Genomic DNA, 19,198 nt, shown 5'->3' with positions numbered 1-19,198 from the left:
CCTCCACACAAGTTGCCAATTTTTCTTCTATAGCACTTCTTTAGCACTATGAGACTTTACAGAGATTTTCTAAGAAGTACTCTATCTGCATATACAGGTTCAGTTTTGCATTTTAAATCTGCACACTATTTTCCCTTTGACCTATTGACCTTTAACTCTCTTTTGTGTTTGTCTATCTGAAACTGCAGTTTTTGTAAATAAAAAAAAATTATACATTATTTTATATAAGATTTTTATTTTTTTGCTTACAAAGACTGCATTTATTTGATCACAAATGTAGTAAAACCAGCCATTTTGTTTTTCATTTTCAGCAGCTGTTACTCCAGTCTTCAGTGTCATCCTTTCTAATTCTAATATGCTGATTTGGCACGTGAGAAACATTTCTCATTATTATCAACGTTGAAAACGGTTGTGCTGCTTAATATTTTAGTAGGAACTCGTCTATCAACCATGTTATGTCTGTCTATTAAAAGATGGAATCCCAGCTGGTGTATAGAGCCATGGTCTGTTAGACATTGTGGCTCTTTTATTTCCAGCATGTGTTGTCTGAGTGGCCTAGGGTTTAATGTGCTTATTGATTGTGCTCCCTGTAGGGGTGCATTTTGGGATTGACTGGACACACAAATGTTGTACTGTAAGGCTCACATTTGAATGCACAATGTATTAACTCATTGTGCTAAATTGTTATGCAGCACACAAGTGCATGCAACATTAGCCTGTTTAAATAAATCTGTTTAATATGAAAATGTATGTTGTTTACAATGAGACAACATTGTATTATCGTACAGAAAAAGTTTTTTTTAACAATCTGAAAAAACGGCTATGTTACAGCAACTATTGCTGAAGCCATTTTGAAGATCAGCACATGCTTAAAGGTCCAAAGCATCACATCTTGAGTGAGTCAAATCCATGTCATTTAGAGACAAATTAAAGGGTTTCTGCACAAAATACCAAAATTTTCTGCAGCCATACGATCCCAGACAGCAACATGTGGGGCAGATCTGGCCCACCTCTGGTATATGTGGGCCAGATCTGGGCCGACACTATGTTTCTGTCAGGGACAGCTTTGGATGAGAAACAGACTGAAATTTAAGTCATTATTCATCTGCTTCAACTCTCTTTTGGTGCGTTCGTGAAAGAACAAGCCTTGTCCGAATTGCGAATACTTACATTTCATGTCTGTTTCTCATCCAAATTTGCACTTTTATGGTGCCTTTGCATCCTTGAAAGTACTTTGTTGTAATTTCTTTAAAATGTCTTTCTGTTACACAGAAAAAAGAAAGTCGTACGAGTTTGGAAAAACACGAGGGCGAGTAAATGATGACAGACTGTGAACCATCCCTTTAAGTCCACGTTTTTAAAGACAGACGAGAATGCGATGAGAACGATTTGATTGTTTGTTCAAGTGTGCTTGTGGCGCGTGGTTTTTTGTTTGGTGTTTTTTATGTCTGTGGCTGATGAGGGGGACATAGACAGTTCCTTTGGGGGAGTGTCAGCAGGTGTGCTGTGAAATCTTCAGCTGCTAAAGTCACACAGGTCTGTCTGTCTGTGTGTCTCCAGGCCAGTGTCTCGGTGCAGTCACATCGTCTTCATCTTTTGTTTGACGGTGACCTTCAGAACACCTCCACATGACCCCCAAACATCTAACACAGGGAACACAAAGCACAGAGGGGCCATCTAACACCTGGCACTGTAGCTACTATCACAGAGAGCTTGATCCCTGTGTCTCGGGTCATGCAGACAGACGGTGGGTGGAAGACAGTAAGAGCACAGTCTTCTTGCTGGTCTTCAGTGGGTGTAGAAGCCGTAGTAGCCTGCATCACTGCAATTGTCCTTTTCGCAAGCCTCTGCACTGCGGTTGGGAGGGGAATTTTCCGTGCTGGACGTATAAGGCGACACTCGCCTCTTCTTGCTCTCACCTCCCTCGAACAAGCCTGAGTCGGCAGAGTCCACCGATTTAACCGAGGGTGCTTCCATCCAGGCGTCCTCCCCGGACTCTTTGGACTTCTCTTGAAGCAGTGACTGGCGCTGGGGCTCAAGGAGCGACGGGGAGGGATGGAAGCGAGAGTTCGCCGCTGAGGGGGAAGATGACGAAGCTGGGGATGAGACGGTTCGGAACCAGCTGAGACTAGACCCGGGTTTACTGTGGTGTGGGTGATTAAGGTACTGCGTCGAGGGCCGTCCTGAGCCCCACGGCCCTGGGTTGGCAGCGGACACCGGCCCGGAGGCAAAGGGGCTTTCGGGGTAGTAGCTCAGCGGGTGGTGGGGGGACGACTGTAGCGGAAAGGGCTTGTAGAGGCTGTTCGAAGGGTATTCACTCTCGTACCCATTGAAGTCGAGGCGGTTCGGCGGCACCCCCTGCTGGCTGGGCAGGTACCAGCGGCTGTGAGGGCTGGCGGTGGGGTCTTTGGGGCACTGCTGAGTCATGCTGACAGGCTCGCGGCTGTAGAAACGACTCTGAGACAGGGGACTCATGTACTGGTCAGATAGGTACGGCTGGTGAGGGTAACAACCGCCTGGAAGGAGCTGCTGGCTCTCGGTTGGGGAAGGCGTGAGGCGATCCGAGTCAGGAGGTGCGTACAGCCTACATAAGAAAAGAGAGGGTCAAAGGTCAACTTCAACAGACAAAATGCCTTCTGAAATGTTAATCTATTAATGTTAAAGGGTTAGTTTACTCAAAAATGAAAATTCTGTCTTTAAGCACAACACCCTCATGTCGTTCCAAACCTGTAAGACCTTCGTTCATCTTCGGAACACAAATTAAGATATTTTTGATGAAATTCGAGAGTTCTCTGACCCTTCCATAGACAAGACAACAATTTAATTAGCACTTTCAAGGCCCAGAAAGGTACTAAAGACATCGATAAAGTAGTCCATGTGACCACAGTGGTTCAACCTTAATTTTATGAAGCGACGAGAATACTTTTTGTGCAAAAAAATGACTTTATTCAACAATTTATTCTCCTATGCTGTTGACTAGGGCTGCACAGTATTAGAAAAAACTGACATTGTGATATTTTGTGGTTTCACTGCTATTTTGGTTTTCTGCGATATATATTGCGATATGAAATAAATTCACCAGATTACTTGAATAGCTCTATTTGGAAAGAATTAATAATTCTAGAATGATTGGGGTGATTTAAATTAAATAAACAGTGCTTTATGTTTTTAAGGTCAGTATTCAGCTACAGAAAATGAATAATCAAATATAAAATAACACTGTAAAGTCTTCACTGTATAAATTGAATATAATTAATCTGTGTTAAAGCTAGAGGTGTAAAGAGTACCTGAAAACCATGCTTGTGTAAAAGTACTGATACCTTACATCGAAAATGACTCCACTACAAGTAATCAATTCCAATACGACTTGAGTAAAAGTCTGATTTTAACAGTACTTAAGTATTTTACTCATATTGAATGTAGGCTCAGAGATCCACTAGTCCTCAACACCTGAGAGACATGCCGGTGAAAATAAGAAACAATTGATTTGTAAGATGAGAAATCAAGTGTATTTTCTAAAATCAAAATAAAACTGAATACCTCAATATTGCAATAAATCAAGGTCGACACAACAACCTTTTAAACGTCTTCAAACTCTCAAGTCTCAGTTAAGCTCAAGTGCACAAAAAGGCCATAAGTAAACCAATATACTTCAAAAAGGTCTTGTCAATATAGTGGATAAATAAAACAATGTTAAGTAAAATTAAATAGTCATAGTCTACTGTATGTGCTGGTTTGAGCTTCATCACCAGCTGCAGTCATCTAATAAATAAAACACATGCAATCAGCAACTACCTGCTAATGCACTCACATTCACGTAAAGTATCCTTGTTGACAAGTTTTGGGTGAGTAAAGGAAAAATGCACAAGATATAGTACCTTCAATGCCCTTAGATGGCGATATCGCTTCTTTATAGCAGAAATAAACTGCTGCAGAAAAAGTTAGATGCCATGAAAAATGTAATTTGTAATTGCATTACTTATCACAAATGTATTGGAGTAAAAAGTACATTTACTTGCTCAAAAATGTAGTCAAGTAGAGAGTAAAAGTTGCCAATATCTTTGATACTCAGAACAACTACAAAGTAGCCAAAAAGATACTTAAGTACAGTAACTAATTACATTTACTCAAATACTTTACACCTCTGGTTAAAGCTGCAAAAGTGATTTTCTCTTTGTATTTTGTTGTTTCATTAACATTAATGACACAAAAAGCAGCAAGAATATTAGCCTGCTTTCACTTTAAAACTGAATGCATGGATCCAATATAATGATACACATCCGTTTTCTTTGTTTGCGTTACCTACTTTGTTTACAAGGATACTTGCAAAGATGGACATTTTGACATAATTTTGCATGTATGTGTCCGTTCCAGCACAAATAAAGGTGGAAGTGAATGGAATTCGGTGTTTTGCATGCGTCTGCGCAGCTCTGTGCACGCACAATCGACAGGACCTAAAACACATGCAAATGATGAACTTTCGCTCTATGATGGTTAAACTTTGCAATTAATCTGAGAATGGATGTGGATTGACGATCCCTATACTTGACATCTTACGTCCTGTAATGTGACTATCGCGGATGTGCACATCACGATATCGTGGACTATTTTAACAATGTCTTTAGCACCTTTCTGGGCCTTGAAAGTGCTAATTAAATTGTTGTCTATGGATGAGTCATAGGGGAGAGTGGGGTGATTTGTGCCAGGGGGTAAGTAGTTCCACCCATTGTTTCTGGAAAACCATAGAAGAAATTGGTCATGTGACCACATCATTTTGAAAAGCCATCCATTTTACTCATTCTCGAAATAAGAGATACACATGGCATGAGAGGAAAGCACATTTTAGCTCAAAAAACGGTTTAGTTCCCTTCAAAGTAAAATTTCTATGATCAAGGTTTTTTAATTGTAGTGTCTGAACAATTATAGACAAGTTTGAAAACATTTCACACATGTTTTCGTGCTTTATCAGGGTACACAATGAGTCTATACAGTTAGCATGATGTTAGCCCTTAACTGCTGGATCATGCTAGCTTTTCAAACTTGTGGGTCCGGGGTGATTTGTGCCAAAGGGCCTGGGTTAAGTTGTGCCAGTGACCCCCACTTATGATTATTTTCAACATATTATTAATTTTAATTGTACATTGTACTCTTACATTTTAGCAGTTAAACTATGCGACATTCTTGATTTTAGACCAAAACCCATCATGCCACACACTTATAAAACACACTTTCTGAAGATGAAAAGCATGAAATGGTGCAATGTTGTGCAGAAGGCATGAAAACAACTAATATTGTGTGATAACTGAATGGAGATGATCAAATTATCATAAGATTTGTGAGTGATTTAGAGCCCAGCAGAACTCGGTCAGATAAAGGCTTATTCATGAAAGTTCCTGTCAAAAAAATTAATTGTATTAAAAGGGCAGCTATAAAAAAAAAAGCCAGTGTTGAGCAGCAAACAGGTATTTTCATCTTCAGAAAGATCTTTCTTCCTCCCCATATTGCATGAGAACTGAGACTTGCTTAATAATGTGGAACAACATCTAAGTAGGGTTTCCATTGACCTGGCAAATTATTTTGTCTGAGATTGATACCAGTTATCTAAAAAGACATGGATAAACAAACAAACATTTTCTTAGAAAACTAAAATCTGAATATTTATTCTACTGAAATCTTACTGATATGTCACTTGCATAATAATTTGGAACGCGGTGTATACTTATATCTATCTATTGCATCTATTGCCAAGGCCCTTTTGCCTGAAATGATTCACAGATATCATATATTGTGTATTTAAGTTTTTGTGTTTTCCCAAAAACTACAAAATATGACTTTTTCAAACAGTTTAATAGGGTAACAATATCTAAATAAACCTTAAATGAGTAATTTTGTATTGAATTTGTCTTGCTTTCATATAGCATTACAGTTCAAAACATTAAAATGTTCTGTTTTACTTTAGAAATGACTGGCACAATTTACCCCAACGTATTCTCCCCAAAGGCACAACTTACCCCGCACCAGGGGCAAATTGTGCCACAAGACCACTTTTTTCCCAAAAGCTATATTTCTGAAACAATTTATTTCAGATCAAAATTTATTGTTCTCAGGGATTCACCACATCCTGAAATATATGTACATTCTTAAGTTGAAGGCATTACTGCCATGGCCTCACTTTAAAGTCACTTTGAGTAAAAACTGGCACAACTCACCCCACTTTCCCCTATTCCTCTCGGATTTCATCAAAAATATCTTAATTTGTGCTCTGAAGATGAACAAAGGTCTTACTGGTTTGGAACGACATGAGGGTGAGTAATTAATGACAATTTTCCTTTTTGGGTGAACTAACCCTTTAATACTGTTTTAGCATCAATTGAATTGAGAATCCCTTTTAAATTCTAATTCGGTTCCTGAATTTAAATTGAGGTAGCAAACAAGATTTGAATGTAAGGAAGAGGAATTAAAGAGATTTGAAATTCAAAGAAATTCATATAATTGTCATTTTGAAAACAGACAGAGAGACAGACAGATAGTTCCACAGAGACCAATTTTTCTGTATTTAATTTAGTCCAGGCTTACTTACGTGTCATAATTGTCCCGGAAACCTTTAGCAAACGGGTTATGATCTATTTTCAGCTGAGTGATCTGTGAAATGGCAGGGGAAGGGGTTGGAGAAAGGGCAGAGAGAGAGAGAGAGAGAGAGAGAGAGAGAGAGGGTAAAAGTAAAGCCACATGGGCACAGGAAACACAGTCAGGGAGACTGATAGATCACTGCTGTGACGAAATAATTCATGAATTACACTCATACTCTTTCCTACAGCCGCAGTTAACATCTCCAGCACACACAACCCTTTACCAACATCACAGACTCGATGTGCAGACATAACACAACTCTCTCGTCTGAGTCGTCCCACACTGTGATGTCATGTCTGATTGTTTGCTGGAAGCAGTGGTTATGTGGCAGTTGCAATCTGATTAATAAGAAAATAACCCACAGCATGATGCGTTCAGATGATGCAACTTACATCTGCATTCTGGTAGGCAGTGACAGCAATGAACTGGGTCTCGGGGAAGACAAACGTCTGAGTTTTAGAGGTCAGGAAGGGATCCTCCGTTCCATCCTCCTTCACCTCCACGATGTGAAGACGTGGTTGGTATTTATGGAGCGACTGTAGCACTATCATCTGTATTCCAAGGAATGCAACAGTCAGAGAAATAGTGCAGATATGTTATGTTGTTGCAGAAGGGTGATATATTCAACCCGAATGGTAAACGTACTCTCTGTTTGACTACATCCAGTGTCGACATAGATGACTCAGGTGTGGGTATGGTGTAGTAAGACTGCTTAAATGAAGGTTTATTATATTACCTGTCCTACATTGTTAGAGCTGCCTTTGTTATTGGTAAGTTTCAGTTTGCCAAAGGAAACTTCCTGTCTCATCCAGTGATTCCCAGTGTTGGGAGAGTCTGGGTGCATATACATTCTGTTTCCTGTAAAAAAAAAAGCAAAACAAAACACATAAACAAATATTTATATAATGAATGCAGTTTAAATATTCATGTATTTAAACCATATTTTACTGTCAATGACAGTATTTTATTGATATACCTTGTACCATTCAAATGTTTGGGGTCAGTAAGTATTTTAATGTTTTTGAAAAAAGTCTTTTATGCTCACCAAGGCTGCATTTTTTTGATAACAAAATACAGTAAAACAGTAATATTGTGAAATATCATCACAATTTAAAATAACTATTTTGTATTTTAATATATTTTAAAATTAAATTTATATCTGTTATGAAAAGCTGAATTTTCAGCATCATTACTCCAGTCTTCAGTGTCACATGATCCTTCAGGAATCATTCTAATATATTACCTATTATATAAAAATATTAATTTCTTAAAAAATTCTTGATTACCCCAGAATTTTGAATGGTAGTATGGCAGTGTATAATTTTGTTTATTGTTTATATATTACTTATTTATTTTGTATTAAAATATTTTATATATATTTTTTATTAACTTTATAATGGTATACTCAGCGCTATAATTTTATATATATATATATATATATATATATATATATATATATATATATATATATATATATATATATATATATATATATATATAAAATTATAGCGCTGAGTATACCATTATAAAGTTAATAAAAAATAAATATAAAATATTTAAAATATACAGTGTATATATATATATATATATATACAGACAGTGTATAGCAGTATATAGCTGAATATATAATTATAAAGTTAATAAATCTAATAATACAAATTTTAGCTAACAATCTGGCAAAGTTCTCTCAAAGTTATGAGCAAACATTCTTGCACTATCATTAATAGAACATTCGATCAGAGTTATCTGATCTTTAATAATGTTTTCAAAACATTAAACATTATTTATTTATACATAAACATTATAGATTGTTCATGGAGCATATTCTGAAACATTTCTTTTTTAAAAAACAAAACAAAACAAAAAACATTATTTGTTTCATAACATTCAGAAAACATTCAAAAGTAATGTTCCAAAATGTAGAATGTTCACACAAATGTTAAAAAACTGGATGCTTAAATTTTGAGAAATATTTAGGAAAGGATAGGTAAGGAATTTAAGTAAAAAAGAAAGACACAAGTATGAATATTTCCAACAAAAAATGTTGTACTTTGTAAACTGATTGTAATTAGCCAATTAAGAGTGCAATGTCAATGTTTTACAGCTGCACTACCATGCGATCTCGCTTGAACAGCAGTTGCAGTGCAGAGCTGTTGTGGTGGGCCACACGCTTAGGTTCCTCTGATTGTGGCATACAGTGGTATCAGAAACACTCATGCATTTCTAGCCACAAAAAGACAGAGCTCTGAGTAAGTGAAGTTTTCTCCACTGCTCAGAAAACACTCACACCGTGAAACCACAATTCAGATAAAGACATTTATCTTGTTTGTAGGATTTAAATGTAGATAGTGGTCAGAAAAAAAGCAGTATTATTACTATTAGATACCTGGCATGTTGCCTTCTGCCTTGCCACACTGGACCCATTTACCTCCTTGGTACCTCCAGTGATGCTGGTCAGCAAGAACCACGTCCACATATATGTTATAATGAGCCGAGGGGTCCAATGCGCTGATGTTAAAGCTGAGGAAAGGGAACATCCTCCTGTTGACAGACAGATTAGAAAACACAGTGAGATCATAAAAGAATTAATTAATGCTGTGGTTATGTGAGATCACTGACATCACTGGTAATTAGAGATGCAATGATATTAAAAATTATGGTCGATAGTGATAAGCTGACAAAAAATTTGTGTTATAATTCTATTATATATATTTTAGATTTTAGATTTTGTTTAAACTAAATTTACATAAATATAAACTAAAATATAACTATATAAATAACTTTAATAGTTTTATTCAATATCAAATTAATGTTGGGATTTTTTTAAACTATTTTTTTTTTTACAGGTACACTATGTAACTTTTTTTTGGGGCTCAAAATAAACAAAATATAAAAAATGAGTTAATACATCACCATTCCTTCTTCCAAAACGTGTTTTTGTCTTTCCCTGATTCACTATGGTAAGCCTATTATCCAGCTTTTTCTTAAGGGGCCTACTTGGTTTTAGATTATGTGAGGCACTTAAGGTTTGGGGAAGTTCCACTCAAAATGACTGAAACAAATCATTTCAAATAATAAGGTTGCGCTACAAATTATCCGTATGTGTCAGTTTGACTGAATGAGCTGTAAAATTTTCATGTTCTCTTTAGAGATTAACATATCACTTAATATTTAATGTTACGTAGAATAACAAGAATTTTTTTCTCCCCAAATCCTCACCTCTCTTTCCAGGTTTGTTTTCACATGATGCTGTAAAAAATGATTGTCTCCTCTGTTCATTTCTAATCCCTATTTGCAGTGTTTACTGGAATGTTTCTAAAGCAGGTAAACACTATAGGCTATTCATTGTCTGTCAGAATGATGGAAATCACTTTGAAATATTATTACTCAGTGTTGTAGTTAATGAACACACAGTTTTTGAAAATGCTTATTATTGCGCTCATAGAGCGACCCTTTTGCTGATTATTTACAGTTTAATGGAAGTTACTTCCATTATTTGTGCAAAGTGTTATGGGGCATATAGGAAAAAGGTTGTCTGGCTATCACCAGACCAAGCTCAATTTAAAATTGAACATTGGTCTGGGGAGTCTGTATTTATTTTCTACTGCACAAGAGGCGTGATCAACGAGCATTATTCACGCAATTCAACCAATCAGATCAACGATCCGGGTGACGTACTTTGCAGAGCGACGCAAAAACTCCAGACAGGTTTAGTTTGTATTGGTTTGTAGCATTGATCAGCGGTTTGCAGAAGCAGCAATGGCATCGAGCAATTTTTGCAGGTTGTGCAAAAAAAAAAACAAAAAAAAACATGAAAGTGAGTGGTATTTACACCCACTCGAGCGATTTGTTTGCTAAACTAAAGAAGTCATTCAGCATCGTCGAGAGGTTAAAAGGAATTGGATTGACGGTCGTGCTTGCCATCGCTTCTCTATCGTCATCGTGTTATACCCGCCAATAGCGAGCAAGGTGGATAAGCCAGTCTGTGATTGGTTCCCGCAAAACTGTAACAGAAGCAGTAGAAATGAATGTACGGGTTTCCAGACTGAGTTGCCGGGCGAAATCAAATCGCCGGCAGATCAGGCTGGGTTTACCCAGTCTAGGAAAAAGGTGGATAAGTGTTTATATTTTAGACCTATCGGGATGGTTTTCACGGGAAATTGCCTACGTCACTCGTCTGTGCGCGTCTCGTCATATCTGTAAATAAAGAAAAGTTGCTATGGCTACTTTGATGCATGTATGGTGTGGGAGTGGCATAGGTTAGTTGTCTCAATGAGTGAGAAAGGTTGACTGGAGCATCCTAAATCCCGAACTTCCGTGAAATCACCCGTTTTAAGCAAACAGCGAACAGAGAAGAGTCTGCTGGCAAAGAGAAAATGCGACAGAGTTCGTAATAAAACAAGAATCAACATTGGCTTGCCTTTTTAAGAGATGGCGAGAATTGATGGATTTGAAAAGTTGTAAAAGCAATGTAGAAATGCTACTTTTATTACTCAACATGTGACTATGGTATTTTATTGAACAAATAAATTGCCATATGTAGCTCTTTAACAGAGTTGTTAAGCATTATCTATTGTGAAGCGTCATTTCATTATGGGCTGTTGTAGCGCTGTACTGGAATGTATTTGTGTCTGTTAATGGGTAAAGCTACAGTAATGTCTTCAGCTAGTCAGCTTGAGGTCCTTTCCATCTAAACTGGTTATATCTCTTAAGCCTAGTATTGAATGTTTTATGAGCAGTAGGATAACCATATTCATCCGCACAGTCACTCAGAGCCGAATCACGACCAAAACCATGTTCTTCCACAAAACGCAGTTTGAGACAACAAACTGCGTTTTGAGACAATGCTCTTTAAGAAACAGTGTTCTTAAAAAGGATTATATTTAAACCGTAATCTTACACTGTCCTTTATGCTAAGGTCATGCTAGATGATGGCAAATGTAATGTAAATATGTGCAGAAATGGTTTAAGTTAAACATCAAAAATCGACTGACACAATAAATGATGAAATCATTAATATCTCTATATGAGGGTGAGCATTTGGTGGTAAGCAATAGTTCTGTGGGCACATTCATTGCGATAGAGAGGCAACTGGGAGCAGGCTTTATGTGAATCTTTAATATGACTATTAATAAAACATGTTGGGAGATGCATCTGCTTGATTGCTGTAGTTTTCCTTGCAAGACAGATTTTGATCACGGTGCAGTGATGGAGAGGAGGTAACTGGGAGGTCAGTGTGTCCCATGGCAGTGCAGTTATGAAGTTTCTAAAGACGTTACTCAGGCACACACTTCCTGCAGAAGACCCAGTATTTAATATTCTACAGCCATGTTTCTGTGCCTTTTCACCTTGGCACTACAAACATTTGACATCAGCTATTCAACCTCACTCAATACTATGACGCTTTCGGTCTCACTAATACACTCCAGAGATGACGTCTATGCCACATGGCTGCCTCTCATTCAATAGATTCAACAGTTGCGGGCTACTGCTCATGCTTGTATGTTTCCCCTCAGCCGGATGCTTCTGTCAGGTGACACTCAAGTGCAGTTGTCTGCTCGTATCTGTGTCTGTATCATATCAATTCCGTGAACTGGATACACACCAAATTATTTGTATATGGCTCAGAATGGATTTAGGTTATGAGTATGTTTATAAAAATCTCTCACTCTCTATTCTGTCTTCTGTGCCTTTGAGCACGCTATGTGAAACCGTAAACCTTTTTTTCCCATCGGGAAGAGCATATGGGGGTCAGATCATTGGAATTAGTTCTGCTTTATATAGAAATTTGACTTTGTACATGGATATAGAATTGTTTTTTGGACACATTTGTGGAAATTGTAAGCTAATTCTAAGGAAACATTTTTGAAATACTTTTTAACATTAGTAACATGACATGTACGTGTACACTACCATTCAAAAGTTTAGGCTCGGTCAGATTTTTTTTTTAAGAAATCAATGCTTTTATATAGCAAGGTTGTATTAAAAGTGAAAGTAAAGACTTTTACATTGATACAAAAAATAATATTTTAAATAAATGCTGTTCTTTGGAACTTTCCATTCATCAAAGAAAACTGAGAAATGGTTTCAACAAAAATATTAAGCAGCAAACTGGTTTCAACATTGATAATAAGAAATTTCTTAAGCACCAAATCAGCATATTAGTATTATATATAAATGATCATGTGACACTGAAGACTGGAGTAATGGCTGCCATCATATTAATATAAAAAAGTACTTTAAATTGTAATAATATTTCACAATTTTACTGTTTTATTATACTTCATATTTTATGTTATGTTTTGTTTTATAGTAAACCTGGCCTTGGTGAGCATTAGAGAATTATTATTATTATTATTATTATTATTATTATTTTTTAATCTTACTGACCCCAAACTTTTGAACATTATTGTACTGTAATTCTGAATAAGAAACAAAACGACTTGTTGTGTATGTACAAATGTGTGAAAAGTTTCTCTGCATTATAGTACAATGTTACGTTGTCTGTACTTTTTGGAGTTCAACGGTTTATAGTCACTGTCTACTTTTTTATGCAAAAGTGCAGCTTGCACATTCTACTAAATATTTCATTTTGTGTTTCCAAGAAGTTACTCGCTTCAGTGAGTGGAAAGAAATAAAGAAGCACCGGTTTGTTTCGAAAGACAGAATTTCTAATTGAAATAAGTTTCTCTTTTCAAGAAGGGCAAAGGACGCCTGATGTCGAGGATCAGCGTTTGCTCCAGGGCGGCATAACACAGGCGGATGGACTGCCCACCCACGGGCAGCTGTAATCAATCATCATTCTCAGATGGAGCCCTGGCATTGTGGGGCCTTGTGGTGGTGAAGAGGCCGAGCAGGTGAAGGGTTTCTTCTTCCACATCAGTTGTCAATATAAGTGAAAACAGAAACCAGAATCGTCTCTGTATCATTCAACGCTTGTGCACTGCCTCTTCGTTCTGAGTTATAACTATACTGAATGTGGCAGCCACTTTCCTCGTCTGACTGAGCCTCAGAAATTGTCATACTTTTTTAAAATGAGACATTTATAAGAAATCAGTACCTGGAGAGGGGGAAACCAGTGGGTTCACCACTGAGAGGAATCTTTTGCATGAGTAGGAGTTTAAGGTTTACGACAAAAAAGTTAGAGGTTAACCTTTGGAAACTTATCTGCCACTCCTTGACTCAGTGATGGAGCCATGAACACGGCAGTAGGTGGTTGCCAAACAGAAATGCCTCCTCTGCTGTCTAGGACTCTAGGAAGATACAGTTTTCCATACATATATGTGTTTCCCCTTAGCACAAGAAGTGCTTGGTGTGATCAATGCAACACTGCAGAGTAAAAAAGACAGGAAGGGACCATCAAAAATACAAAAAGCTGTCTGGATATAGACTGGTGAGGGGGCTTTCTCCCTGAGCCTGTCACTGATTTGCCAGGACAGGAGCTCAGGTCTAGTTTGCGTCATCCTTGTAGTCTTGATCATCTGAAAACATGCCAGTTTGTGGCTTCTAGCCTTTTTTTTTTAAAACGTAAAGTTAAAATATCAAACATGACACAAGCAGATTGACATACAGTAAGCAAAGAATGTTTACGTGGTTATTGTAAGCTTTTGTGCGAATGTGGTTACATTCAAAAACCACAATATATTTGCTGATGTTGGAGAATTGTCATTGCTGTAGTGATGAGTTTGTAGCACGGCTGCTGAAAAACAGTGGCTGGAAATGGAGCAGCCGGCAACCACAGTTACATGTACAGCCGATTCCTTTGATGTTGACAGTGATCTTCTGATGTGCTTCTGTCACAACTCATTTGTTTCTGTCAGAGCTGCTTGATGGGATTCTGCTGGAATCCTGTACACAGCGATCAATCGGTTCTGTAGTGAGCGGTGACTATTCAACAAGTTTGCTGCTTCTGAGGTCTGGCTTTTTGCAGCAAGACTGCATACTCCATGCTACCATATACAGCTGAACAGGAAGTTATTGTTAGTTGAAAAAAAAAGAAAGAAAGATAGCTCAAAGGCTACAGACAGAAAGACCTTGAATGGCGGAGGAGGAGAGATTGCATTTTCTGCAGAGCCCGGACGGCCTTAAGAATTTTAATAAAACCGATGCATTGATATTGCACGGGTTGCTTTTATTGTAACTCTTTATAAAGTGGCCCCAAAAAAGTATTAGTATCATACTTCAACATTTATTTACATTATATAATACAAATGTTAAAAAGAGGGTTCTACCAACAGAAGAGGAGGTGCAACCCAAAAAAATCAAAATGCATATGAACTGAACTGACTTTTTTCAATTAATTTACATTATATAATAAAATATTAAACCAAGTGACACTTTTCAAGCAAAACTCTTCAAGCAAAATACAAAAAGAAGTTTGACAGGTTTTATATTAATATTATTTGAACACTTTTTGGTTGTTTAACTTAGTAGAACATCTGTGTTTACTCTGCATTTGTGAACTTTTTACATCCACTAAAATCACCTTGACATCTGTTAGTTATTAAAAAATGGCTCAGAAAAGTGAAGTTAGTTCTAGCATCATCTGTTTGCAGATGCTACTTGTTTGCTTTGTTATACACTGAAAAATATAGGATTCACTCAGAAATTGCTAGTAAATTTCACAAATAATTTCAAAGAAATGGCAACTAACACATTGAATTAAACATGAAAGACTTGTAAAACATACTCCAAATAATTTTTGTATTATTAAAGCTTTAGTTCACCAAAAAATGAAAATGATTTCTCACCCTAATGTCGTTCCACACCTGTAAGACCTTCGCTCATCTTCGGAACACAAATTAAAATATTTTTGTTAATATCTGTTGGCTCAGTGAGGCCTCTGTTGCCAGCAAGATATTGAACTCTTTCAAACGCCAAAAAAGCTACTAAAGACATATTTAAAACAGTTCATGTGACTACAGTGGTTCAACCTTAATGTTATGAAGCGACAAGAATACTTTTTGTGCACCAAAAAACCCAAAATAGCGACTTTTCAAAAATATCTAGTGCTGGCTGATTTCAAAACACTGCTTTATGAAGCTTTGAAGCTTCATGGCAGTTTGATATGTGATCTGAACCACTGATTCGGGAAAAAAAAAAGATTCATAAAGCTTCAAAGCTTCAAGAAGCGGTGTTTTGAAATCGCCCATCACTAGATATTGTTGAATAAAGTCGTTATTTCGTTTTTTTTGGCGCACAAAAAGTATTCTCTTCGCTTTATAATATTAAGGTTGAACCGCTGTAGTCACATGAACTGTTTTAAATATGTCTTTCTGGGCATCTGAAAGTGTTAATTATCTTGCTGTCAATGCAGGCCTCACTGAGCGATTGGTTTTTATAAAAAATATCTTAATTTGTGTTCCGAAGATGAACGAAGGTCTTACAGGCGTGGAAGGACATGAGGGTGAGTAATTAATGACATAATTTTCATTTTGGGTGAACTAACCCTTTAACAACTTTGAAAAATCATGTTTACATTGTACAATGCAAAGAATGCAAATCATACATTATTAAAAGGATAGTTCACCCAAAAATGAAAATTCTATCATCATTTACTTAATTACTTCTGCAGCATACAAAAGAAAATATTTTGACGAATGTTGGTAACCAAACAGCTTTGGTGACTATTGACTTTCATAGTCATTTCATCTGAAAGACAGAAAGTCATACAGGTTTGGAATGACATATGATGAGTAAATTATGACAGAATTCAAATTTTTGGGTGATCCTGTTAAGTTTTTGCAGCCACCGTTTATAACCGCCATCTTTATTATCTTACCTAATCCAAATGAAGGCCGGATTATTAATGTGCAACTGTCTGCTGTGCAGTATGGTTTGTACTCATTGTGCAGTATATATTTCATCATACCATATATAGTATAGAAAGCCTCAAAAAGTTCCTAAGAGTTTCACTACGCAATTTTAGACTTCACTGCCTTATACAAATGCTTGGAAAATTTCAAGCTTTTTGGGGTGTTAAATATGAGACATGTGAATCCACCGAAGCAGAAAGACAGCTTTATTTACACATAAAGCAGAGACCCATGACTCCTCTGAGTTTGGTTTTCACCAAACCTACGAAGAACCTACTCATTCACATTTCCTATACAAGCACCTGAGGCCAGAATATCTTTTAATACTTTTATATATTGACTTTTATAATGACTTTTTTTCAACACCAGCGAAAAACCCTAGTTCCTCTTTTGAGGCATGCGTTGCAGATGCGTTTGAAATAAGACACTGTCATGTTTATCTTTCACTTTAGTATTTATCAACCACTGAACATGCTATGGAATGGATCTTTGACAACATTTCTAGTTTCATATCCCTCCCACTAATGTTCTGTGAGGTAATATTTTCATGATTTTTAGTCCAGTTATTAGTATCATTTGGCATACTCTTGTTGCCTTATTTGGCTCTCGGACTACCATAAAACAAGACAACGCTCACCTACACCAATCTATGTTTAGAGCTGATGGCCCCATGCCTGTTTAAGTTTGTGAAACCTGGTGGCAGGGGTGAGGTTAGGGGCCAGTTTTAGAGTTCGACTTGAAAAGGGCCGAAGACCTCTGCTCTCGTCTCAAGCTGTGGGCCTTACGGTGCATTTCAAAGCCCTGACTCGGACTGCACCTCGACTTCTGAGGAAACGTGCATCACTGCGCTCACAGGGTACCAGACCAGTGAAGAGAGAGCAAAGAAAAAGCGAGAAAGAGAGCGAGAGAGAGGAAGAAAGTGCCTTCCTTCATTTCCTGCACTTCAAAGCTACCTCCACTGATGTGTATGGCCATCAGAGTCTCACTGGTGCTCAACCAACTTTACCCCCCCAAATGCACCCCCCCCCCCCCCCCCCCCTCCTCCTTACTTTTCCACTTCCTGTCTTGGGCAGAATTACCTGAGCTATGACACTCATTGGCAATGAGAACCAATAAAATAAGCCATAATGCACATGATAGGCCTACTGTATATACCAGAACATAATAATAATTTGCAGCAAATATAAACGGACTCAAACTGATGCAATTTAGAATGAGAAAAGATAACTTCACTAGATGAGCAGGAAATGTAAAGATTCAGAGGCACCAAAAAAATGAATCATCAATGTCATGATGAATCAAGCCTACGTGAAAGATTTAATAATATACGAGCTACTCGATTTTCACAATAGCCTGTTTAATCGTTACTCGCATATACAAGGGTGATTTGAAGTATTATATATGTTATGTAACATTCTTTTGTAATTTATACCATTATTATATATGCGCTATTTCATCATGTTTTCTTTCTTTCTGAATGTATTCATTCTGAATGCGCTAAGCATTCAATAGATCTAAAGACGGTTTGCAAAATATTTCAAAACACCTGCCTGTAGGTTACAGGTTACAAAAGCGTGCGTTCACACACTAACACACTCACAAACAATTATAGCGTACACACAGATTCACGCATATCTGTGTAATGGCTACCAAACTAACAATAATAATAATATTGAAAAATAAATACATATCTGTGTTTTGAAAATTTAGCTTATGTAGGAATAGTTATTAAATGGTGCGTATAAGTTTAATACAAAATAAAATACAGACATTTATGAGTGATGACTGTGGCATCAAGTTTTTTAATTGATAATGCAGATTTGTTGTAGAAGTAATATATGAAATTCATTTAAATGTTGAAACATTAAGATAAAAACATGTTGTCATCTCTTCATTTCAAGGTTAGATGACTTGCTTTCAAGGCCACATTTAAAATGTATATTATTTTGTAAAATTAATTTTTTATATAGGCCTGCATGCTTAAAAATAAGCCTCTAAGTGTTACTATTTTGTCTCTGAAATAAATATTTTTAATAACTCTTTGGACTTTAAGTGTGAGCGATTTTTTCCCCTCTGCTTGTTATTAGTCTGTATGCGGTCAGATCTCATATATTTTAACAGAAATATTTTTCTATGCTGGCAGGTGTGATCAGCTTAGATGTTATAGGTCAATGCAACAGATTTCAGCATTATTATTTTACATATGCTAGAAAGATTATGTGATAAATATTGTTACCAAACTGACATAATGGCCTACTTAGAAGTAATTATACAGTTTTATTAGTTAAAATTTTACATCCATATCATGCAATGACTGTATTTATTGTATGTCTGGAAAGCAGCTCTGAAATGAAAGTGTTGAACATCTGCAGATTATAATCACCAGGGACATGTTTAGATATTAATGCTCGCTGACCTGTCAAACGTCCCCACAAGCACTTTCATCCCTCTCTAGGCTCTCTAGAGACCACCACCAGTTTATTTAAGTTATAATATTTTCAAATGATAGCGTTTTTATTTAGTTATTTGGTAATAATTACTACACAATATTCACATTCTTTGAGAACATTGTCATCCTTATTCTGAATAATAAAAACAAACATAGCTATCTAAAATATCAGCAGTTCTCGTAAGATCCCGTCAGAATTGTGTCAAAAAACAACGTAATTTCAGTTTCAAAAAAATTGTGTCAAAGTGAATATAGGTACAGCGGGAGAATTTGAGAAATTTCTAACAGTATTTGTTTACTTTTG

General features: G+C 36.7%; 1 protein-coding gene across 1 annotated transcript in view; it reads right to left on the bottom strand.

The window, feature by feature from the left end:
* Positions 1–305: 305 nt before the first annotated feature.
* The window catches only part of tbx21 (T-box transcription factor 21), a 20,069-nt gene continuing 1,176 nt past the window's right edge, over positions 306–19,198 (bottom strand). The window contains exons 2-6 of the mRNA XM_048170153.1: positions 9,017–9,171; positions 7,367–7,488; positions 7,023–7,181; positions 6,581–6,642; positions 306–2,584 (exon numbers count right to left, since the gene is read on the bottom strand). Coding sequence (XP_048026110.1) covers positions 1,789–2,584; positions 6,581–6,642; positions 7,023–7,181; positions 7,367–7,488; positions 9,017–9,171 — 1,294 coding nt within the window. The 3' untranslated portion in view covers positions 306–1,788. The remainder of the gene's footprint in view (positions 2,585–6,580; positions 6,643–7,022; positions 7,182–7,366; positions 7,489–9,016; positions 9,172–19,198) is intronic.

The sequence above is a fragment of the Megalobrama amblycephala genome, linkage group LG20, assembly GCF_018812025.1.
Source record: "Megalobrama amblycephala isolate DHTTF-2021 linkage group LG20, ASM1881202v1, whole genome shotgun sequence".
Lineage (NCBI taxonomy): Eukaryota > Metazoa > Chordata > Actinopteri > Cypriniformes > Xenocyprididae > Megalobrama > Megalobrama amblycephala.
Note: the sequence above shows the minus strand (reverse complement) of the source record. Positions and strands in the feature narration are given on the sequence as shown.